Source organism: Myotis myotis, unplaced genomic scaffold, assembly GCF_014108235.1.
Source record: "Myotis myotis isolate mMyoMyo1 unplaced genomic scaffold, mMyoMyo1.p scaffold_m19_p_2, whole genome shotgun sequence".
Classification (NCBI taxonomy): Eukaryota; Metazoa; Chordata; class Mammalia; order Chiroptera; family Vespertilionidae; genus Myotis; species Myotis myotis.
The window spans coordinates 203,069,847-203,095,520 of record NW_023416324.1 but is presented as its reverse complement, the minus strand read 5'-3'; the positions used below and the strand labels follow the sequence as shown (position 1 = coordinate 203,095,520).

The 25,674-nt window shown below is 33.1% G+C and overlaps 1 protein-coding gene across 1 annotated transcript in view; it reads right to left on the bottom strand.

Moving 5' to 3' along the window:
• Positions 1-74: 74 nt before the first annotated feature.
• NCAM2 (neural cell adhesion molecule 2) overlaps positions 75-25,674 on the bottom strand; it is a 427,198-nt gene continuing 401,598 nt past the window's right edge. The window contains exons 16-18 of the mRNA XM_036352515.1: positions 7,039-7,243; positions 5,105-5,224; positions 75-1,651 (exon numbers count right to left, since the gene is read on the bottom strand). Coding sequence (XP_036208408.1) covers positions 1,543-1,651; positions 5,105-5,224; positions 7,039-7,243 — 434 coding nt within the window. The 3' untranslated portion in view covers positions 75-1,542. The remainder of the gene's footprint in view (positions 1,652-5,104; positions 5,225-7,038; positions 7,244-25,674) is intronic.

Here is a 25,674-nt window from a genome sequence, read left to right as displayed (position 1 = left end):
AAAAGCATAATATGCTAATTGGACCAGACATCCTTCTGGGCGACCTTCCGGATGAAGCCGGGGCTGAGAGGGAAGCCCGGGTCCCAGGTGCCAGAGGGAAGCTAGATTTGGAAGCCGGGGGAAGGAAGGCCTACTCTTGCACGAATTTCATGCACCAGGCCTCTAGTTATAAATACCTTTTTCCCTCTTACCTTACATATAACTGAAATTTATGTTTCAGTCTTTTACCTCTGGGAGCTTGCATAGCTTGGAAGTTGATAAGTATTTTATTCAGATATAGGCCTGACTGAGAAATACTAGAAAGTTTGTGTTGTATAGTTTAGGGATTTCTTCAACCAAAGTTGTTTATCAAAATCTTAAAATGACTTCTAGCTACAACATCCAGAATAAAAAGATGATAGTCATTCAATTGTTTAGCATTGACACTTTCATGGCATGTTTAAATGTTAACTTCTCCTAATTCATCCAAACTAAGGATTTTAACTTCCATTAGCCAATTACATTTATGATTGACCTATAACCCTTAAAAATGAATTTTTAAACAAAGATTATCTAAAACAATGGGGGGGAAATGTATCTGTAGATATGGTTTAAAGTATTGAAATGCTAAAGACCTGTTTTCTGTTAAATTTATTTAAAAGTAAAAGATAGTCACATCTTTATAAATATATCAAGACAACATTGATATTATTCCCATTTCAATTTACTTTATTACTTGAAGCTGAGGGCAGAAGTCAATATTATTTTCACTTGCAATACATTTGTGTGTGTGTGTGTGTGTGTGTGTGTGTGTGTGTGTGTGTGTGTGTATGTGTGTAATCCACTGTGAGTGAGTATGGCATATAGAAAGAGGTTTACGGAATCTTTCTACTCTAATTTTACATACAACTAATATTCATTCAAGTGGGTAACAATTTTGATCTGGCACATCAGTCTATACCTGTAACTTAAAAACAGTTTTCCAAAGTCTCTCTCCATTTCTAATATCTGCTAAAGATAGCTGGCTTATTCAAGCCCGGGTTCCCCGAAATTCTCCTAAAAAGTGTAGCCTTTATTAAGTGTTTTCATCTTCAACTGAAATCCACTTTAATAATCTATTTGCCCAATATAGGATTGAAAACATGCAGGGTTCTCTTTTACAACTAGCTCACAAAGTTTTTTGTTTGTTTTGTTTAAACTCCTATTTTTTGGAGAGGTTGTGGTATGAGATACAGTTCTGAAGAAGTACTAGTAGAGCACGTTAGCCATCTAATAAATTGCATTTCTTCAATCATAGAGTCAAATTGATACCCAAGAGTTGGTGCCAGTCAGGTCTCTATATAGAATTTCTAAACAAAATAAACAACAACAATAACAACAACAACAACAACAACAAAGGAAATGGACCATGGGCAGGAATATTTGATCATATGTATATGTGTACAAGCTATTCCAAGCTAGAAGTTTCCCAAGAAATTAAGGTCAATGGAATAGTTTTGGTCATAGGGTCACTGAAATCCAAATGCTCTTTGTAGCATTGTTCCCGCCTCTGCAAGCTCGCTGTTATGCTTTGCTGTCGTCTTCTTTTGATTGGATGTCATTAGAAACCTTAATTTCTATAGTTTCTGGATTTAGGACTTCTTTCCCATTCTCTTCTTTTAAAGGCAGTTTTCTGGAAGAAAATGTAGAAAAAATAAACTTCATGTGCTGAGGCACTTTAAGTAGGATGCCTTAACATTTAAGTTGCTGTTTTGTAGAAGGAAATATGTTACAATTACTAGAATAAAATAATGAGATCTTGTTAAAGTATTATTAAATTGACCAAATATAATCTAAAAGAGAATGAAGCAACATTGTCCGCAGTAAAAATGTGGTGTGATGAACAATGATAAAGGAAATAATACATTTGTAAATTTATATGCACCAAATCATTCATTATAGGGTGGCTTAAATTTGATAATGAGTTGATAATATTAAGATATAATTAAGTGTTTTGGAATGTAAAAAAGTCAAAACATTTTCATATGTGCACTAGATGATTTACTAGGACTTAAAAGTTTTTCTAGTAAAAACAATCAATAGTTGCAGCCATATTCTGTTACATTAATTTCAGAAGCTGGATGAATAGGAAATATTCTTCGCAACTTAATGCAAATAAATATGTTTCAGGGCTTTCTTACTTTTTTATATTTACTGTTTTCTTTACTTGATCTCTATTCACTATTATTATTTTATTTTTATTGGTGTATCATTTATAAACTTTTTGCAGAGTTGTTTTAAATTGTTACCTATGAAGCAATAACAAACTTTTTTATAACATTAACATATTTATCAATTTTCTCAGTGTTAAAGTTCACACAGAATGATTTAGTACTACATAAAGTACATAATTTTCCAACCACTATACTGTACATCTGAAACTAATACAAAATAATATTGAATGTAACCAGTAATTAAATATATATCTATATATCTATCTATATCTATATCTATATCTATATCTATATCTATATCTATATCATCTATCTATCTATCTATCTATCTATATATTAGAAGCCTGGTGCACAAAAATTTGTGCACATGGGGGGGATCCCCTCAGCCCAGCCTGAGCCCTCTCGCAGTCTGGGACCCCTCAGGGGATGTCCACCTACTGGCTTAAACCCACTCCCCAGAGGATCAGGCCTAAGCTGGCAGTCAGACATCCCTCTGGCAGCCTGAAAGCACTTGGGGGATGTCCACTTGCCAGTGGGGAGTAGGCCTAAGCTGCAATCGGACATCCTTAGAGCTGCTGATGAGGCAGGAGAGGCTCCCGCCACCACTGCTGTGCTGGCAGCTGGCAGCCTGGCTTGTGGCTGAGCAGATCTCCCCCTGTGGGAGCGCACTGACCACCAGGGGCAGCTCTTGCATTTAGCGTCTGCCCCCTGGTGGCCAGTGTGTGTGTCATAGTGACCAGTCATTCCTAGTAGTTCTGCTGTTAGAGTCAGTTTGCATATTACCCTTTTATTATATAGGATAGAGGCCTGTTGCATGGGTGGGGGCCGGCTGTTTTGCCCTGAACGGTGTCTCGGATCAGGGTGGGGGTCCCGCTGGGGTGCCTTGCCAGCCTGGGTGAGGGGCTGATGGCTGTTTTCAGACTGTCCACACCCCCTTCAGGGTGGGGGTCCCTGCTGGGGTGCCTGGCCAGCGGAGGGACAGTTAATTTGCATGTTTCTCTTAAATTCAGTGGTTTACTATTACATTTTGTGTATATAGCTTTGGGAGTAATCTTTCTTTCCAAAATATTTTTTCTACATTTAAAGAATTAAGTTACAAATAGACTTCCAATTCACTATTATGACTTTAAATTCACTGATTTATGGGAGAGTGAAAGCTACAATAATAGTTCCTCTGGGATTTATTTGCAATTTATTTTATATTTTGGAATGAATAGATAATGCATTTTATTCTGAAGATAAAAGCTACCATGTGAAAACTAATCAGTCAAAAATAATTCATAGGCAAAATCTAGTAAGATCTGTTTCTGGAAATGAAGTAGCATCTACTTTGTACCAGGTACATTATAAATAGTGCAGTCACGGTTCTTTTCTCCCATCCCCAAGTACTGAAAACATTGACAATAAAATATCGTAAAAACAAGGGGTTACGTTAGCATCAAAACACAGAGAAATTTAGAGCTGCCATGGGAGTTAGGATAGGCTTACTATATCTCTAGTTCAAAGAACTATGTTATTGAGTTTGTAATTAACCGGAGTTTTCAACTAATTCTTGAATGGTGTATTTTTGCATATATAAAGATCTACTACTTATATTTATGGTAATTTTTTAAAAAGATTACTCTTGATATATATTTTTTTGTTGAGTATTTTTTCTATGATTGAGCCCGAGAGTAGTTACTAAGTCATCTTTTTGTTTTTGTTTCTGTTTACTGGGTTATTTTAAAATATATGTCTGTCATATGCAAGGGCATTTTCTTAACTCATTTTCATGCCCATCCATATCATATTGTGATAATGAATACGCAGGAATTTATTTTTGGGGAAATATTTTGCTTCATTGAACAGATTTCTAACTTCTGAAGAAGAGACAATCGAACTCACTTTGTGCCCGCTGCTTCTACTAGCGTTACCTTCAAATCAGAATGTAATACTTTTAAATACAATCACTAAAAACATCCTGATTATTCATATGAAAAATTTAAATACTGAATAATACATTGTATTTGCTTATATATTACTCATTACAATCCTTTGAGAGCAGATAGAGGGGATTTCTGAAACAAAATGTTTCCATCAGCTCTGACAACAATCAGAATTTGATTTAGGATAAGAAGCCTAAATCAAGTTTTTCTTCAAGGGAATGTTACGTGGTAAAGAAAAAGGAGTTTTTGTTTTGCAAAACAATGAAATTCAAGAGTCATTTTGGTGAGCAGTATTTCAAGAATAGTACGACAGTCATGGTTTTGTTATAAAATGTTACTCTTGTTACATCTTAATACTGCCTTTGGTTTGAATCATTTTAATTTTTATGTACATGAACCTAGACTCATGCTCATAATCTTTAAAGGTTCAGTTAAATACCTGCTAAGGGTTTAGTGGATTTATGATGGATGCAAAAAGAAGTAAATAACATAATCTTGAATAGAGACCAAGCACCATTTACTATGTAAATATTAACATGAGAGTCTAACAGTATTTTTTCCTGCTCTTTACAAATATTATTTTTAAAAGAGTCTTCTGTATATGTCACACTATTTATTGCTATTATAAACTATCATATTTACATTCAAAACAATGACTAATTTCCAGACACGTATTTATTTCAGTAAAATCAATCACATTTTCAAAGCATAACTTTCTTAGAGAGTGAGGCTAGTGCAAAAAATATGTCTTTTTTGACATTCTTATATAAAACTATAGGCATATGAATCAATAGTACATTTCCCCTGACATTGATACAACTATTTTATATGAAATTTGTGAAAAGGAAATGGATTTTAGACATTCACATGAAGTTCCATAGAAAAACAACAATTTTTCACATTTGTAAATATTCACTAAAAAATAATACCGTGTTTTAAATTTACAAATACTTATCCCCAAATCATTAAGCATTTCAATCTACATACTCAGGTTCTGTCAGTGGTGTGGTTTCATTTGGCTCGTTTACTGGGCTTCCATCTTCATGATTAGTAATTCTTTCATCCTCTGTTCTCATCTCCACTATTGGCTCTTTCGATCCATCTTTCCTACAAAAAAAAGAAGAAGAAGAAGAAGAAGAAGAAAATAAATCTTACCCACATATTGTAAAAAATGATGCATCATGGGTTATATTTGTGTATATCTTATGTAAATATGTATAAGTATGTAATATATGATTTCCTCAACATGTAAAAAAGGAAACTAAAACTAAGCTTGGTGATACATATTTAGTTAATAAGACATTGTAAAAGCACAGCATGTTCTTATGAAGAAAGCAAAAGATACTGAATGGAGAATTGATCCCACTATAAAACACACATTAATATCCAACTCAAATGTGAAATAGAGCCTAATTTCTGTTTGTTCTTTGCTATGTTCTGTGTCCAACAATTAAGCAGGTGGCATTTTGATTGCAAATTGAATCTATTTTATTTGAATTGAAAATGTAAGCTTTCTAATTTAGCATCTCTTGAAGTGAAAAAAATCTAGACAGTGTATCCATGGGAAATGGTTACAGACAAATTACCTAGGAATACTGAAATAGGCATGGAGATAAAAAATGATATAGTCATGCATAATGAATTTTTCTATATCCCTAAGCCTAGACCATAATGTATGAGACCACATATGCCTAAATATATGCATAGAAAAACCAACATAAAGGACTCAATAATAAAAAAAGAATGAATTACTGTTATAATTTGAGATTTGATACAAATTTATCTAAAGACCACAAAGCAGAAATAAGTATTAAAATCTCTTAATTACTCTTACATGGCATTTTCTATAAAATTCAGCTCTGCATATTTTCTCAGAATTCATATTTTTTCTAAATAAATGAAATGCCACAGAGAACTCCAAATTCTAATATATAGTCATGTTTTGATCAAAATTTGGAGGAGTAAATTCAGAATGTGTAATAATGCATTGCATAGAGTATACTTTTTCTATGTAGGCAATCTTGAAACTTGTATGTAGTCACTTCTTAACATTGTAGGCATTGGTACAATTTATGTTAACTCAGTTTAACTTAGTTTTTAACTCAGATTACTGTTGATGTCTGTCTTTTATTCAGTATAAACTGAGAAATGGTGGGGAAAAGCATAACCAAATATAATTGTATGATTCCCTATATCTGTCTATCATCTATCTATCTATCTATCTATCTATCTATCTATCTATCTATCTATCTATCTATATATCTATCTACTTGTTTATCTACCTCTCAATATTTAATTCATGACACCTTGGCAGGTAGTTCAGTTGGTTAGAGTGTCATCCTGATATTTCAAGGTTGCAGTTTCGATACCCATTCGGGGCACATACAAGATTGCAGTTTCAATACCCATACAGGGCACAATGAATGCATAAATAAGTGGAACAACAAATCGATATTTCCCACTCTCTCTTTCTGGATCTCAAATCAATCAATCAAACTTTTTTTTAAATTTAAATCTTGACAGTAATTTTTTACCATGGATTCCATTTTAAGGTTTATTTATTTTTCAATATATATTTTTGTATTGATTTCAGAGAGGAAGGGAGCAGGAGAGAGAGATAGAAACATCAATATGAGAGAGAATCATTGATTTGCTGCGTCCTGCATGCTCCCTACTGGGGATCAAGCCTGCACCAGGGCAGGTTTATTTTTTAATACAGTAGTCTGTTTACAAAGCCATTTGGCTCTAAGATGTTATATTTAAAATCATATAGATTTAAGATCCAGAAAGAAGCCAGATTGGTGCCCAGTAGTTTTATAGTTAAACTCTCCTGTGCTGAAAGAACAGAGCCCTGAATAAAGCACTCCAGCTTGACCTTGCCAGTAATTTAATGTGTTGTGATGCAGGTGTCTGATACTCACAGGTAGGCAGCTTTTCCTTCTTCCAGTTCTTTACTTTTGCCACTGGAGCCACTTTTCTTCCCACACATTCTCCTGGTGATGCACATTAATAACCCACATTGCCGAATAAAGAAGCAGCTGACATCTGTTACCACAAGGATGAGCAAGAGTGCGGCAACTCCCAGGCCAATGACTGCTCCAAGCCCAAGGCCATTAAAAAGTGTGTCTTAAAAAATAATAATAAGAAGAATTTTATTAAAGTTCACACTAGAAAAGATTAGAAAGTTACTTCAAAAATAAATTTTATTGGACAAATAGTCAACTAAAAACAAGAAAGAAGGGATAGCCCAGCCAGCTTGGCTCAGTGGTTGAGCATTGACCTATGAACCAAGTGGTCATGGTTCAATTCCTGGTCCGGGCACATGTCCAGGTTGCGGGCTCAATCCCAATGTGGGGTGTGCAGGAGGCAGCCAATCAATGATTCTCTCTCATCATTGATGTTTCTATCTCTTTCTCCCACTCGCTTCCTCTCTCTCTGAAATCAATAAAAAATGTATTTTAAAAAAAAGAAAAAAAGAAGGGATAGTCCCTAGAAAGAGTTCAATGTCATGGTTGTTGAGAGGTAGTCTCTAGTTTTCAAACAATGTTTTAAGCAACTGACATGGTAGTGATTTGAACTATTTTTTACCAATTTATTTTAGATTAAAAACTCTTAAGTAACTCTCTTCTCCAAAAGCCTTCTTGATTCCCTGTGGGAAAGATAATGAATATTATCACATCTGTAGCTGTACTCTATCAGAAAGTCATAGTCATTAATAGATCATCACTTTATAAAAAGGAAAATGTACTCAAAACTCCTGTAAAAAAGTGTTAAATACATGTTCTTTATAGACTTATTTTAGTGTTAAGATTTAAATTTGCAAATGATGGCTCCAAGCACTTTGCGTTGACAGAGAACACTTTTTAAAATATCTGTGCATGAATATTTTAAAAATCATTCTTTTAGAATAAATGTGTACTTGTATTTTGTGGTTAATATTTTAACAGATCATATTAGACTAGAGGCAAATGTTAACAGAGTTATGGTACTTATGACCTTTCTGAAGGTAGGGCATGATGGGAGCCACTCTTCCTTGGCATGTGTTTGCAAGAAATCTCAGAAGCTACACTGAGAGTATCCACGAAAAAGGTGATTGAAAATGGGATGGAATATGCTAACTGACAAAGTAGAAATGGCAAAGGGATGAGTATAGCAAAAATAAACCTAGTGTTGCAAGTCTGTGATTGAATACGAAGGTAACTACACAACTATAACCATATAGATAGGAAAATAAGCACAGTGGGAAGAAACCAGAATAAATTGGTGATATTGTGTTATCTAAGGGGAAAAAAGAGGGTCATATAGGACAATTTTATAGAATTATCCAAAATGATTCTTAATATGATTATATTCAAATTTGTTTGCATAACATTATAATATTATAATTTCCTTTTTAATGATGGTAAATAAATGTATTGCCCAGATCATAACAGCATGCTTACTAAGTAACTGATTTTGGACACAAGTGAAAGATACAGAAACAGATATAAATTTGAGGTTTGAGAAAACCACTTCTGAATAATTACATGAAAAACAATGTTTTTCTAAGTGCGATTTTAAAAATTAGGTCAAACATTTTAATAATGACTCAAAGACATTTGTATCCAAAAGAATCAACATAATTATTCTAACTTTGAATTTACCTCCTGGGTCGATCTTTAATACGTCACACCTTTTTTTTTTTTTTAAAATATATTTTATTGATTTTTTACAGAGAGGAAGGTAGAGAGATAGTTAGAAACATCGATGAGAGAGAAACATCGATCAGCTGCCTCCTGCACATCTCCTACTGGGGATATGCAAGCAACCCAGGTACATGCCCTTGACCAGAATCGAACCTGGGACCTTTCAGTCCGCAGGCCAACGCTCTATCCACTGAGCCAAACCGGTTTCGGCACGTCACACCTTTTGAATGCTAGTATATTTTTGTGCAGAATGACTAAGTCCCTTATCAAAATTCAGATTATTGGTAGTTATTTTGGCTGTACTGCACCTGATTCAACAACTAAAGCTCAAAAGAGAATACATGCAAATACATGTTCAATGGGGCTTTTGCTCCAGTGGATATATTCACTCTATGACCTTCCTGCTTTCAAGTAGTCATTCGCAAGCAATAAATCTTACAGATCAATGATGATTTATCTGGTCCATTATATACATCCCCATTTCATTTTTTAAAGTATGAAATCTGGCTTTGTACTTAAATGCACTGGATGTGGTGTCAGAAAATCCTGGTTCCATCACTTAAGACTGAGATGCCTCCTTGTTAAAACAGGGACAGTTATAAAAACAACCACCATCACAAACTGGGTCATGGGTTATGAAAAGATTGTTGTGAATGGACTATTTAACACTTCTAGCGCTTACTGCCCATCACTAAGTAAAAATTTAACAAATATTTAAAGTTATTTTTATTATTTTACTATTATAAAATTCTAGAAAATGCAGTTTTGGTGAAAAAATAGACAATCTAAAATTTAATTTATCTGTAATATTTCTTTCATTGGCAACCAACAGTATCTCTTATTAAGCACTGATTAGTCTCTTGAAAATATAATCACTATTTTAATGACTTAGATTTAGCTGCTAGCTTTTAAATGATAAATATTTTGTGACTTTTTAAAGAATTAAACAGTATATTGATCCGCTTCACTTGCATCTTTGTAAAAAACTCTTAGAAACATTTTATTTGTAAATTACCCTATAGGAAAGGAATATTGATGCTAAAATAGCGATTATTTCTTTCTAGAGAAACAAAATTATATATTTTTAACTTAAAATTAAAAAAACTTAGTGCCTAACCGGTTTGGCTCAGTGGATAGAGAGTCGGCCTGTGGACTGAAGGGTCCCAGGTTCGATTCCAGTCAAGGGCATGTACCTTGGTTGTGGGCACATCCCCGGTGGGGGTGTGCAGGAGGCAGCTGATCAATGTTTCTCTCTCATCGATGTTTCTAACTCTCTATCCCTCTCCCTTCCTCTCTGTAAAAAATCAATAAAATATATTTTTAAAAAAATAATTAAAAAACTTAAAGGTTACTTGAAGTTATTTTTATGAAAAACCAAATGTATTTCTGTCATTGAAAAGGGTGGGATAGTCATGAATTATGTTTATGTTATAAGTATTTTTTAAGATAATGTTTTATGTTTTTTAAAAAGTCAGCCTATGGACATATTTAAATATCTATTATCATATCCCCTGAGGTTAGACACAATAACTATGAAACTTAAATTTTCTTTTTTTTTTCTGCCACCAATTTACTTTGGTGTGAAAGTACTTATTTCTCTTTGGATTTTTCATTTAAAAAATCTGAAAAAAACAACAAAGAACCATAAACAAAATTACATCATTAGATTCTAACACACACTATAAAGAAAAAAAATTATTTTTGTTTTATTTATTTACTTATTAAATGTATTGGGGTGGCACTGGTTAATAAGATTATATAGGTTTCAAGTATACATTTCTATGATATATGATCTGTATATTGCATTGTGTGCTGACCACGACCACCCAAAGTCGCATTATCTTCTGTCACCATATATTTGGCCTCCTTTATCCTTTACCGTTCCCCTAACCTCTTCTCTCTGGTAACCACCATACTGTTTAAATCTTTGTCTATGAGTTTCAGTTTTATATCCCACATATGCAAAATAAGTCAGTCGAAAAAGCTAAGATCCATGTGGTTTTACTCGTTTGTAGGATAAGGTTTTTATATTAACAAGGACAAACAGTTAACAGTGAGAGTTTTTACTAGAGTATGGCAATACCCTTGCATTGCAGAAGGCACATGGTAGGGTAAAGCATACGTTTAAAGAAAACACATTGTGCTAATTTAATAACCAATAATCAACCCTAAGAATTTCACAGTTTCTTGTATTATGTTAGACAAGCTGATTTCCTAAATCACCTGTCATTCTAGATTTAGAAATTATCTTAAATTTATAAATTAAATTATTTTCTGTGATATTTTTCCTAGGATCTTCCAAGTCAACAAAAAATAGGAAAGTTCAACAAAAGAACCAAAATATAGAAAATGAGGCTAGGATATAAACTGGGCCAACAAAATATTTTAAAAAAAGATTTAAAACTTTTAATAAGCTTCCCAAATTTAAAAATAGTAGAGATGACTGGCCAGTGTTGCTTAGTGGTTGAAACTGACCCATGAACCAGGAGGTCACAGTTTGATTCCTGGTCAGGACATATGCCCAAGGTGTAGCCTTTATATTTCTTGATATATCCACTTCTCAAGAAAATAAATAGTAGTCTCTGACCCTGTAGAGGTGTATAGAGAAATGCCTTATTGTCCTATATAATAAAAGCCTAATATGCAAATTGACCAAACAGCAGAATGACTAGTCACTATGATGTGCACTGACCACTAGGGGGTAGATGCTCAATTCAGGAGCTGCCCACAGCCCACAGGCCCCAGGCCAGCCAAGGCAGGTGTGGGTGAGGGCCCCCCAATCGCCTTGCTGGTCACCCTGCAGAGGGAGACGACTGGTGGCGGCAGTGATGGGGGTGGGGCTAGTGAGCAGGCGGGGCCAGGCCGGCCAAGGTGGGTGCCAGTGGGAGGCCTCCCGATAGCCCCACCGGTTGCCCACAGATTGGCCCTGATTGCTGGCCAGGCCTAGGGATCCTTCTGGTGCATGCATTTCGTGCACTGGGCCTCCAGTGCATTTATGAAGCTCTCCATTTCCAACAGGGCATACTGAATCTCCTAAACAGAACCTAAATCAGATTAAGATTTGTCTTTGGACTTGTCTTTTCTCAGTTAAACTAAAGGGGAATTAGGTATACATGTATGAAGGCCATATTTATATGTTTTTAGATATTTTAAGAAATAATTCCAAATATCTGTTTTTTATATATTTGAAACAACATGATTTTCATTCATATCACCTTTGTAGGTGTAATTAAAAATAGAAAAATAAAATAAAACCTTTTATTAGTGTGTAATAAAATTCTCTATTAAAGACAGAAATGTTAAAACCATTGATATTAGTAATCTGTGCACAATGTCATGCTATTTCCATCGCTCTAAATACCACATTTCTCTTCTGTGTCATGACTAGGAGCCTCTGGAATTTATGGTGCCTGGTGCTCATTCCTGAATTGATAGATGCATGTAATTTTGATTCATATTTCATTTTGCTGTTTGAAACAAATGTTTGAACTTCTGAGGTTTTCAATATTTGGTCAATACTTTTTTTTTTTTTAAATCCTTACTGGAGGATATTTTTTCATTGATTTTTTTAGAGAGGGAAAGACAGAGAAATATCAGTGTGAGAGAAACACATCAATTGGTTGCCTCCTGCATTTGCCCTGACCAGGGTCCAGCCAGGAGGAGTCTGCAACCGAGGTATGTGCCCTTGACCAGAATTGAACCCAGGACCCCATAGTCCGCAGGCTGATACTCTATCCACTGAGCCAAACTGGTGAAGGCTGATCAATACTCTTTAACTGTATTAATTAGAAATGACAAAATCATTGCAAGTTGTATCAGCAAAAATGATTAAAAATACCATTTTGCATTAATTTAAAAAATAAAAAAAAAACAAATAGCACCATTTATCCCATATATCCCCTCTTCCACCTCCATCTACCCCTACACCACAAAATAAATAAATAAATAAGTAAGTAAATAAATAAATAAATAAACTAATAAAAGGGTAATATGCTAATTAGACCAAGAGACCTTCTGGTTGACCTTACGGACAAAGCCATGGTGGTGGGGCCAGGGAAGAGGCGGTTAGGGGAAATCAGGTCAGGAGGGGAAGGGCAGTTGGGGGTGATCAGGCCAGCGGTAGTGGGGCAGTTAGGGGTGAGCAGGCCAGAAGGGGGGTGCCAGCAGGGGGTGAGCAGGCCATCAGTTGGGGGCAGTTGGGGACGATCAGGCCTCAGGGGGGAAGTTGGGGGCAAGCAGGCCAGTGAGGAGGACAGTTGGGGAAGAGCAGGCTGGAAGGGGGAGCAGTTGGGGGTGATCAAACCTTGGGGGGGCAGTTGGGGGCAAGCAGACCGGCAGGGGAGTCAGTTGGGGGCGAGAAGGCTGGTGGGGGGGCAGTTGGGGGCAAGCAGGTCGGCAGGCAGAGTGGTTAGGGGTGATCAGGCAGGCAGGCAGGTGAGCAGTTAGGAGCCAGCGGTCCCAGATTGTGAGAGGCACATCCCTCAAGGGGTCCCAGATTGGAGAGAGTGCAGGCTGGGCTGAGGGACACCCCCCTCCCCTGCATGAATTTCATACACTGGGCCACTAGTCTATATATATAAAAGCCTAAGTGACTGTTATCACTGGACCACCAGATGACTGGACGACCAGACAGTAGCTATGTTGTACACTGACTACCAGGGGCAGATGCTTAATACAGGAGCTGCCCCCTGTTGGTCAGTGTGCTTCCACAGCCAACCTCCTGCAGCTGGTCAACCTCCCACAGTCCTTCCCCCCGGCCTCCCCGATTGGCTGGGAGGGACCCCATCCATGCACAAATTCATGCACCGGGCCTCTAGTAATAAAATAAAAAATCTTTCTTAAAAGAAGCAAAATTCAAACAGCAAACTCAGTGTAAGTATGATTAGATTTTATATTCTTTCTATCCTTTAAGCCACTTTTTTTTCTTTACGATTTCCCCATATAACTAGAGAAATATTGAGTATATCCTCCTAACATAGGTGTTTTTGAAAAATCATAAGCTTTAATAATACATCATATTTATACTTTGAAAAATTTAATGTACAAATAAAACATAAAAAAATTAGAAAGATGATATAAAATAAATATTAATGGAAATTCTAATACTTAAAATAGTCACAGTGGTATTATTCACTTGTTTTGTGTCCAACCTGCCATACAACTATTAGATACACTTAAATAATTATAATTTTATTGTTTCATTTTTTTATTAAATGCATGTACAATTCCTATGTATTCTAGCCAAAATATTCTTTGGTAATCAAAATAGTAACTTATTGTTCATTATTTGTTTATAGTATCATTTGTTAAAAAATTAGATCTCTACTTTTAGCTTAAAACTTCCTAGATTTTAGCAAGCATGTTTACTTACTATTGATTTGAATATCAATATTCATGAACTATGATGCACAAAATAATTGTAAATACATATTTATGTTTTAAAAGTGTTTTTTTATTATTGCTGTTTGTTGATAAATTACCTCATTAAGGCCTCAGATTGAGATCATTTTTTAAAGATAATTTTAATTCTTCTAGTTTTATCTGTACATTTTACTGTAACCAGAATTCAACACATTTTTAAATTTAATTTTATTATTTATTTATTTATTTATTTATTTATTTATTTATTTATTATTCATTTAGTAAATTATCTTTTTGGTCACTTCCTTACTCTATAAGTTGAATTAAAATCTTTCTTGACTGATGCTGAAATGAATGAACACAAGCTAATTATTAATAATGCTCTAATTATCTCTGATATGTGACATTAACTTTTGCTCAGTTTGGGGAAAAGAATACACATATTCTTTATTTGGTATTCTCATCTTCTGTAATTAATTTTGTCTCATTTAGTTCACTATTATTGTGATTATAGCTACTTTTATTGCTATTTTGTACACTACTTTAGACACATTCATCTTCATTAAAATAAAATAAAATTAATACTCTCACAAGATTTTCACAAAATGGGTCAAAGGTTCCTCCCTACAAAACAAAACTACATCTTTTGTGTACGAATTTCTTATTCTGTTATATATTGGTTCCCTTATGTACAGCTCATAGAGTTTATGAGATTAAAAAAAAAAGCATTTACATCATTCAACTTCCTGACAAAATACACTTATTAGTGACATTTTAAGTTCACCTGATTTCATATTATTCAGATATTTGACTGTTGCCTGAACTAGCTGAATGAAAATTGTGTGGGTATAACATGTAATCTCACCCTTGTATTTTTAAATGAACAATTTAAAGAAAAAAGTATGTGATGCTAGTAGTGTGTGATGGCTGTGAAATGAGCACTTTATAAGTGAAGAGAAAACCTCAAAGAGTCTTCTATAAGAAACTGCATTTCAGAAAAGATTTCTTGGAATGTTAAAATAAAAAGTCTTTAAAAATACAAGGGTGGGCAAAAGTAGGTTTACACTTGTTTATATAGAAAAACACATGCAGGTTATAATTATGACAGTAGCTTTATTAACTCAAAAGAATATCACAATGGCAAAAAGAAACCCTACTTTTGCCCACTTTTGTATATTAAAAATCAAAATTGAGTTATAATCATGAAAAAAAGTACATAATTATATAAAATTATACTGGTTAATGAGAGCTTTGTGAGTAGGAGGCATTTTTAGATTTTAGGATCAGTAATTTGCTGTGTTTTAAATGAACATGTATTGAGTTCTATGGAGCTCTTTATAAAAGTTCATATTAGAGAATAATATTATGTGGAAGTTCATTTTATATAATTGTCTAGCTTTTTTATCCCTTTATGATGCCATTTCTAGTATTCACATATTAATTTAGGAATTATAAATTTTGAGATTTTAAAAATTATAAGCAGAATTTACCAATAATATTTCAACATTACTCAAATATATCAATAAAGCCTAGTGTTGTTATCGTATGTGTTTTAAATTCTCAGTACATTTTAACAAGGTGGTCATGTCTTTCCTATGTATACTCAGTTAAACAATATTGATATAGACAGTTCATTGCTTACTACCAAATTTGTTTTCATACAACCTTCCTTTTTTGAGAGATGAAAACTGTATTTTATGTCACCTGTTTCTTATTACTGTCTCCAGTTTTAGTCACTCTAATTTATCAAAATGTTCTGTTACATGTATAACTATACAGTTTTTTTTAAAAAAATCTCTATATATAAAAGCCTAATATGCAAAGTCTCCCCTCAAAAATTCAACTAACCAGGAGTTTGATTGCTCACTATGATATGCGTTGACCACCAGGGGGCGGTGTAGAACGAAGGAAGGCCCCCACCAGCAGCTGGCAGCCACTAGGGGCCTACCCATGCACGAATTTCGTGCACTGGGCCTCTAGTATATATATATACATACTCAGTGGAAATCCAAAAATTTCTTTCAAATCACTTCTCGCTATTAAGAGGTATTTTTGGGGAGAAGGTAGGGTATCACTGAAGTGTTGATCAGCCAGACATCTTTGTTGTTGTAAATCCTCACCTGAGGATATTTTCTCCATCATTGCTTTTCAGAGAGAGAGGAAGGGAGGAAGAGGAAAGGAGAGAGAGAGAGAGAGAGAGAGAGAGAGAGGTCATCGATGTGAGGGAGGCATATCAACTGATTGCCTCCTGCACATGCCCCCAGGGACCAAACCTGCAACCAGTTCCATGCCTTTGAACAGGAATTTAACCCACGACCCTTTGGGCAGGCCAAGGCTCTAAACACTGAGGCACACTGGCCAGGGCCAGACATTTTTTTAATGTATGACTTGTGGTAAGAAAAAGTACTAATTGAAGACATTTGGCTTAATAATTAAAATGGAATTGTAAATATGTACTAGTATATATAGTATAAATAGCATTTATAATTTTTAAAACTATACTTCTTTCTGAATGTGTTTTCCTATATATGTTTGTTAACAAAGGCATAATTAAACATTAAATATCTTTTCAAAACATCTTCTGGTCCTTTGATATTATAAAAATGTTGTCTTTTTTTTTTTTTCTTTCTTGTCCAGGAATAAATTGGTAAACAAATACGTGATCATCCTTTAATTTATCATAATGTTATTAAACAACTCTACCAAGCAGTTATTAGGATAAAATAAGAAAAAGACCAAGTGTTTTCTTCTCTGGAGGCTCATAATATATTGGGAGGGCTGAGTAAGGTGTAATCTAAAAACTGAAATTCAGTGTAATTGATGCATTCCTAATAGTTAACAACACTGTGTCCTGAGCAGATAGGTGGAAGAAGCATAGAAGTTAGTGGTTAGCGGTCAAAGAAGGCATGAGAGAGAAGATAATGTTTGAGACGGTGTTGAAAAAATTTTCCATATGATGAGAGGAGTGTATTTCAGTCAGAACATGGCATGAGCGAAGATGGAGATGTATGTTAGAAAATATATGATATTCTGAAATTAGAAGACATACATGGATATTAGAGGTAAGATTTTGGGTTGATTAGGGGGATGGGGTTTATTAAGTGATAAATGATGTTAAAGAGGATGGACCTCTCAACTGAATAAACAAACAAGTAAGGGAACCAAAAATAAAAATAGACACAAACACCACCACCCACAAAACCTACAAAGAGTGATCCTTTCCCATAAGATGGCAGGGAGTTATTAGAGATACACACCCAGGGAAGTAGAACCTGTTTAATGGTTATAAGGAGATAGTAGAGGTCTGGGTTACGCTGTGGAATTTCTGGCCAGTCTTCCTTCTCTCCTATTTCATGTTCATTTCCATAATGCATGCAGGCATGCCAACCCAGTTTGATGTTTACATTGAAGAAGAGAGTACTTACACTCAGCTTTTTACATGTGGTTAGTGATTGAATTAATTTTAGATCATTAGTGTCTATTCAAATGTTTTAAAAATAGACACTGTATGAGATAAAATACTGTAAATTTTATAATATACATTTATAATTATGTATAACTATTCCATATCCTTATAAATGGGATGACATTTCAAATGTCCCATCACTTTCACTATTTATTATTATTATTATATATTTATTATTATTATTATTATTATATATTTAATATATTTTTATTAATTTCAGAGAGGAAGAAAGAGAGAGGGAGAGATAGATAGAAACATCAATAATGAGAGAGAATCATTGATTGGCTGCCTCCTGCACACTCCCCACTGGGGATCGAGCCCACAACCAGGGCATGCGCCCATGACCAGAATCTAACCTGGGACCCTTTAGTCCGCAGGTCGACACTCTATCCACTGAGCCAAACCAGCTAGGGCCACCCAGTTTTTTAAATACCTACTCAATCCCCCTTAAAGTTTTAACATTTATCTTTTCTAAATAATGCCCTGCTGCCCTAGCCAGCTTGGCTCAGTGGATAGAGCATCGGTCTGTGGACTGAAGGGTCCTGGGTTCAATTCTGGTCAAGGGCATGTACCTCAGTTGCAGGCTCAATCCCCAGTAGGGGCCGTGCAGGAGGCAGCCAATCGATGATGTTCCTCTCTCATTGATGTTTCTATCTCTCTATCCCTCTCCCTCCCTCTCTAAAAATAAATAAAAAACATATTTTTAAACAATGCCCTGAAAAAAGTAAACAATCCAATGTATAGTTATTATACTTGTACGGGAATTTTGACTTCCATAATTTCTATTCATTCTCCATTTGCAGGTTACTCAGTTTGCTTTGGTGGAGGTGATTCAGTTACTTCCCATTGGGTAATGAAGGTTTCTATTGGCTAGCTAGAAAAGAAACTTCTTAAATTGGAATTATGTTCAAAAGAAACTTCTTAAATTGGAATTATGATATTGACCAGTGATAAAGAATTTAATAATTTAAATTTCAGTTCTGTAGTTCATCCATTACCTGCCCATTTTCATTGTCCTGTTAATATTAATAGATTGACCATATATAGAAAATAGAAAAGCTTTCTTTGCATAAACAAAAAATATATTTAAAAAGACTATATTGAATCACATCCATATAAGATTAAAGTAAATGATATTTTATAATTTGCTTGTTGGTTGACATCCCAGACTGTGTAATCTATTATAAAACTCTCAAATATACATATTTTGAATTTTCTAAATGTATAAGACAATAGATGAAAAATATAAACAAATATGTGAATGGAATTATGAGTTTGCCATTAATTTATAACATATTGGGTTTTGTGAAACTTCCAGTTTTAGACACTCACTATATTATCTTAGAGATTCAATTTCTTCATTATGGGTATATATTTTAAAAAATAAAGTTATAGTATTAAAACTAAACATTCTAAACATATCTAAACATTGTAAGCAGGCCATTTATAATTAATATTGTCTTGTTTTCAAAAGCATTAGGGAGTTTTGCATGTAACCTTCTTTATAACAACCATACCCAGTTTAGCCTTTTTGAAATTATATAGAAACAACAGCAAACAATAGCAAATTGAAGCTTGTTGCTCATGAATTCTTCAAAAACAGAAATGCCAGTTTGAAGAGATGATTTTAAATCCTATTTAAATAGAAAAAAATAACTACATTTTACTGTGATTTTTTCCAATATTTTAATATTTATGTTTGTAATAATAAATGAGAAATCAGAAGAGAGGCAAGCACATAGCCACTATCCAAATGATGTGTTGAAACTGTTTATTTTGATTTCTTAAAATGAAAAGGATAGATGCTGAGGTGGAAATATATATTTTAGTTGTTATTAGACAGCAAGTAAAAATACTATTTATATAATATTAAAATACCTATTTCTACCAACCATGTAAATGCCATTTTAAAAAGTATTTTCAGAAAATGTGTAAAAATCATAAAGTAATACAGTTTAATTTGTTATTCGTTTAAGACTATAAACTCAGTGTGAATTTATTCCCTTGATCATGGCAAAGCAACCACATTTACAACTTGAAGTGAGAAAGATAACAGCTAATAGAAGTACCATGACTCCTGGCAGAAACTGTGGCGGGTAAATACATGGCCTTTACTTTGCCAACCAAGCGGAAATTAATGGAGCTAGGTTGAAGACATAAGACCATATATGTATAGAATAGAATTGGTTCAGTGTAATTTAATAATAGAAATATAAGAAGAAAACTGAGATTTCAATTTGCTTGACTATGTCCATGACTAATTACTTGGGTTCTCTGATCCTCAGTTTCTTATGATAATAAATAATAAAATACGGTGTTTGATTAGATTAGGTTTCCTCAAATCTCTTTAGCTTCTTCACAGTGGCTCAAAACAATAAAGTAGTATAAAGGTAATGTGACTGTCATTAGAAAAATGTCAAACAATGATAGATACTTCCCATTTCATATCATCTCATTGTCATGAGACTTCAAGAAAAAACAATAAAACAAAAACAAGATACAAAACTTCTATAAGTATTGTATTAATTGAGAGAAGTTTAAATATTGCAACAAAATGTAGACATTATTTTTAAAATATATTTTTATTGATTTTAGAGAGGAAGGGAGAGAGAGAGAGAAAGAGAGAAACATCACTGATGGGAGAGAATCACTGATTGTCTGCCCAATGTATCCCCCCTATTGGGGATCAAGCTGGCAACCCAAGTATGTGCCTTAAACTAGAATTGAACCTTGACCTCCTGGCTCATAGGTCAATGCTAGACCACTAAGCCACACTGGCCAGACAGTAACCTGTTTTATTAAGAGCACTGGATCTGGGTTCTAATTGTGACTCTACTATATAAATTATTTAACTTCTTTAGTCCTCACCATTCTCATCTAAAATATGGGAGAAATGATACTTCAGAGGGATTGTGTGAAGAGTGAATAAGATATTGCACTTAGGCATTCTGCACAGTGTATGACACAGTACATGTCAAAAAAAAAAAATAAGAGGCGCTCTGTTCTGTATTATTTTTATTATGATCTGTAAACTCCCAGAGTCATTTATGCTTCATACCTTGGTTGTGGATAAGCTAAGAACCTTAATGATTTTCTACGATTTTATTTTCATGGTGTTCAAACTGAATTACAATGCTATATTAAAGTAATTGGAGGAAATCACTTTAAGCATTTATGTCTGCTCGTACAAACATTTGTAGCAATGCAGACTACTAGATAATTATTGACATTATTACGCATATTCATATGTTTTACTGTTATCACCTGGTTATTTTGGCCTCCCACTAGCAATGAAAGTTTCTAAGAAGACTCTAGAATTAGTTTACTATGAAAGTAACAGTATTTGTTATTGTTTCCAAATTATTTTACAATATGTCTGTTGATGATGTATTATTTCTTCCAAAAGAGAAATCATTTATTATATGTTTATTACACTGAAATATAGGAGTTGACCAAGTTAGAAATGAAAACACACAACAAGGACAGAAAGAGTTTGTACCAGTAATAAAGAAAACACATATAACAAAGCTTTTCCTCAGTTTTCTTTATTACAACAATGGAGACACAAAAATACAGAAAATAAAATGACATTTAATATACTATGAAACACATGCATAAGAATACATAGAGTGTTGATTATTATGTTGAGGGTTTCAAATAAGAGATGATACTGAAGACAATACATTTATAATGTACATTTTTCATGAAAACAACCTATGATGAAAACAAATGCAATTAAAATAATCAGATCAGAAGTGTTATACATAAAATCAATGTAAGATGTGAGATAAAAATATTCTTGAAAAAAGTTCATGAATTGTGGATATCATTTAAAAGAGTGAGTTGTAGTTGCTTGCTTTTAGGGAAAAAAATTAGCTAGAAAAATTATTTCATAGTGGCCACTTAGTACACACATAGAATTTTTAAAAATATGGTGTACTTTAAAAAATGATGCTACCTCTTAATATTATGAAATGTTTGAGATATGTAACTTTATATTTTAGTACTTAAAATGGAATAATAATTACTTAACTCGAACATACACAATTAAGAAATTTTGCAATATACCTAGGCTTAATACAACCAACATTATATAAGTTCACATTACATATAAAATTCAGCTCTACTTGAACAAGCAAGTCTTTAAAAAGTAAATAAAAAAATAGTTGATCAACAAAGACATGAGGACAACAGCTGCAGTTCAGATCATCTCAGATATACCAATAGAACTCTTGAATATATGTTTTCCTTGGGTGTTGTTTTTTTTAATATATACCGATTTTGTTTCATAGTAGCTAAAACGGATGTAATAGAACACTCCACTCTTCTGGTACTATTTAGGGGCAGATATGTTAAACTCTAAAACCAGTTAATAGCCACTTGGAAGGGAGGACAGTACTAGAGTTCATCTGGTTCATAATCTTAGAAAAGGTAACAATGTCAAAGGTATTTGGAAAACAAAGAATTGATACTAAACTCCCATCCCTTTTCTTTTAGAGCAATTAGATTTAAACTTATTGAATTATTTGCCTTACGTAAAAGTTGAGATGCTGCTTATCTACTTTTATATCTTTATGTGTTTTATCAAGTTCTTAAGTACAATGAAAAAGAGAAAATACTACAACGTTATATTTAAGTTAAAAATTGTTAACCCTAGAATAATACTCAAATTCTGAAGATAATTAGAAAGAGAACAACTTAATGAGATGTTAGAAAGACTTTATTTTATGAAGACCTAAAATTTACTGATATCTTCTGAATTCTAAGATTGACTATCAAATATTAATAGTGATTAAGTAATAGTCTTTATTTTTTAATCACACACCTGATTTGGAAATAGTCTTTTTACCAAGTTAAGTTTATATTAAAATCATTTCAAGCGCTATTTGTAAAATACCTGTATCTACAATCATTTTATATATATAAATTTGAGCTGCCCATTCAATGCATTAGCTTTGGTGAAGTTTCATGACATATGCAGGGACTTTAAAATTTACCCATGACTAACAGAAAAGGAATAGAAGAAACACAACTACAATAAAGATTTAAAAAATTAAATACATCCTATTTATTATTGTCCAGTTATTTAGAGGGGAAAAAGGAGGGTGATAAGAGGGGGATATTAGAAAGAAAAAATAAGAAGGAAGGACAATAAAAGGAAATAGACCAAAATAAGAGGTCCTACTTAATTTGTATTCACTCAAATGTTGTTTAAAAGGTATGTTATGCCCCAGATTTGAATCTTAATAAAATGAATAAAATGATTTAATTAGGTATGACCTTAATGATTCTTTAGCTTTATTCAAGTGGAATCATAATACCTAGGGCTACAGAAAATTATAAATGCTAACATTTAATTTAGGTAGTATCATAATATATTATTTAAAGTTCTTAATGCTGCTAATATAACCAAAACCAAAGAGGTTAAAATTTTCAGATAATTTTACATGACTAGAGATATTTATTAATAAACTTCTATAAACTAAGAATATTATACCAAAAAGCAGCTAACTCTTCTTGAAAGCTAGAGGAAAACATACTGAATTATTATATTAGTGATATAAATATCCATCTTGAATCACAAAAATCATTTATAATTTAAAATTTTATTTCTCCATTCTTAGTGTAGGTATACCGTATTAACAATAATTAAAAAAAAGGTTCTCATGTATCTGACAGTTCACCCAGATCTAAAAGTGCATGGCTTGATTCTCTCGTGCACACTACATTTTCTTGAATATAAGTGAACATTTATAAATTCAATCGTGTTGAAATTATTGTAGAATTTTGCTTATTTTAGGTTTAATTTAAATTAAATATATTTAATGAATGCTCTTACATAGAAAACATTTGAATTAAATATAATAGTTTTAAAATTGACACAAATCATATAACCTATGACTTACTGTGCATACTTGTAATTTTAATTATTGATTTTAAAAGAATTGTTGAATATTTAAAAAGTTAAAATTATTTGCAATGAAATTATTTATACAAGTATAAATTATATATGTAATGTGAATCCAATGTCTAGAGTCTAGAATATGTCTATATATGCATATTTTAAATATATATACATATATATGTATATATATATTTGAAATTCTAAATACTTGAGATATTTTAGGCTAAGAAAAAGATGAAAGAAATGTTAAAAAAATAAAACAAGTCAATAAAATTTCAATCTTGTCCATGTCTTCCAGTATGAATGCATATATGTGCACTTGCATAATCATTTTGGAAAGAATAGGATTGCAGAGCTAATAAAATATATTTATTCTTATTGAATAATAATATTAGGAGAGGATCAAAATTAGCCATCTACCTAAGGTTCTCCCATGCAAGAAAATATTTTGTAGGATAGAAGAATTTACTGCTACTTCCTAAGCATAATCTGCTAGCATATCTGAAACAGTGTCGGTGGTCTTATAGTTATTTAATAAATAATTGAGTTTGAATTAGGCTAGCTACCATTAAGACTGAATGATATATAAAGGAAAGAAGACAGACAAACAGACTTGTATAAAGTTGGGAAGCATACAGGAGATTTCAGGTTTGCATATAATATTTAACCTGATATTCCACATGCAGATAATAGTAATCATGCATAAGCACATCGACCTAGCTATGTAACTGCTATAATTTGGTCAAAACCACCTTTTGAAATGATTTATCACTTAAGGATATGAGATATATATATATATATATATATATATATATATATATATATATATCTCAATTGATGTAGGCACATATTTATGGTTATATATAATAATTAACACAAAATTCACCTTATACACAAGTTCATATTTGAACATTTCAGACACAAAATTTTATTTAAGAATCCATTAGATAAAAAAAATCATTGAATGATACTGTAGAGAGACTTAAAATAAGTTGAATTTTTATGTGTTGCTTACCAAATAATCACATTTATTTACTTAGAACTATAAACTATAGACAGATAGTAGTTAGCCAAGAAGAACTGTCAGTTAGATTTTATGGATACATATAATAAAATTAAAGCTCAGATAATAAAAAATAATTCAGCAACACACACATTCAGATTTTTTTTATAATCAAAGAAGGTTATTTACAATCTCTACTGTCTCATTTATTGAAATGCAATAGCTGCATTGTTTATAGTTTTGTGCTTTTCAATTTCTTATAGAAAGCAAAGCACAGAACCTAGCACTTTGAGATGTCTGATAATATTTTTTAAGATTTTATGCATATCTCAGAGCTGTAAAATAACTGTTCATCTAAGAATAAAATTTGGCCAAGTGATAGACTGCTTATTAATTTCAGGATTAACAACTTGATCTATACTTAGATGTTTAAAATCAAAATGAACAGCTCACTAAAATGGAAATAATTCTACTAGGATAGAATTTTAATTTTAGGTTCTTTTCTGAATTGTCAAAATGTCAGTCTAGGTGTCATGTACCTGTCTGAGTGTTCTTCATATCACTCTCAGTGACCTTGAGTTAGAGAACATACTAGTATTCCATGTTCTCCACAAAAGTGTTTTGTAATATATGCTAAGTCAAGAGAATTTCTGCAAGACTTTCTTGCTGGAATATTTTTAACTTATTGGAAAGATCCAGGCAGGTTATGATAAATGAAAAAAAAAAATCCTGGAAGTATTTTTAAAACTCTTTGTTTTCCAAGTACTTTCTACACATTTGTAATACACATATCTACATATCTTATCCAAACTCAGACATCCTGGAATATAATAGCAATTATGGTTAGTTCTATAGTAAACATTGTCTATGCTGATTTAAAAACAGAACATTACTGATCTAGCTGGTTTGCTCAGTGGATACAGCGTCGGCCTGCAGACCAAAGGGTCCCAGGTTCCACTCTGGTCAAGTGCACATACCTTGGTGGCAGGTTCCTCCCAGACCCGGCCTTGGTCGGGGCTCATGCAGGAGGCAACCAATTGATGTGTTTCTCTCACATCGAAGTTTTTGTCTATCTTTCCCTCTCTCCTTAAAAATCAATGGAAAAATATCCTCGGGTGAGGATTAACAAAAAATAAA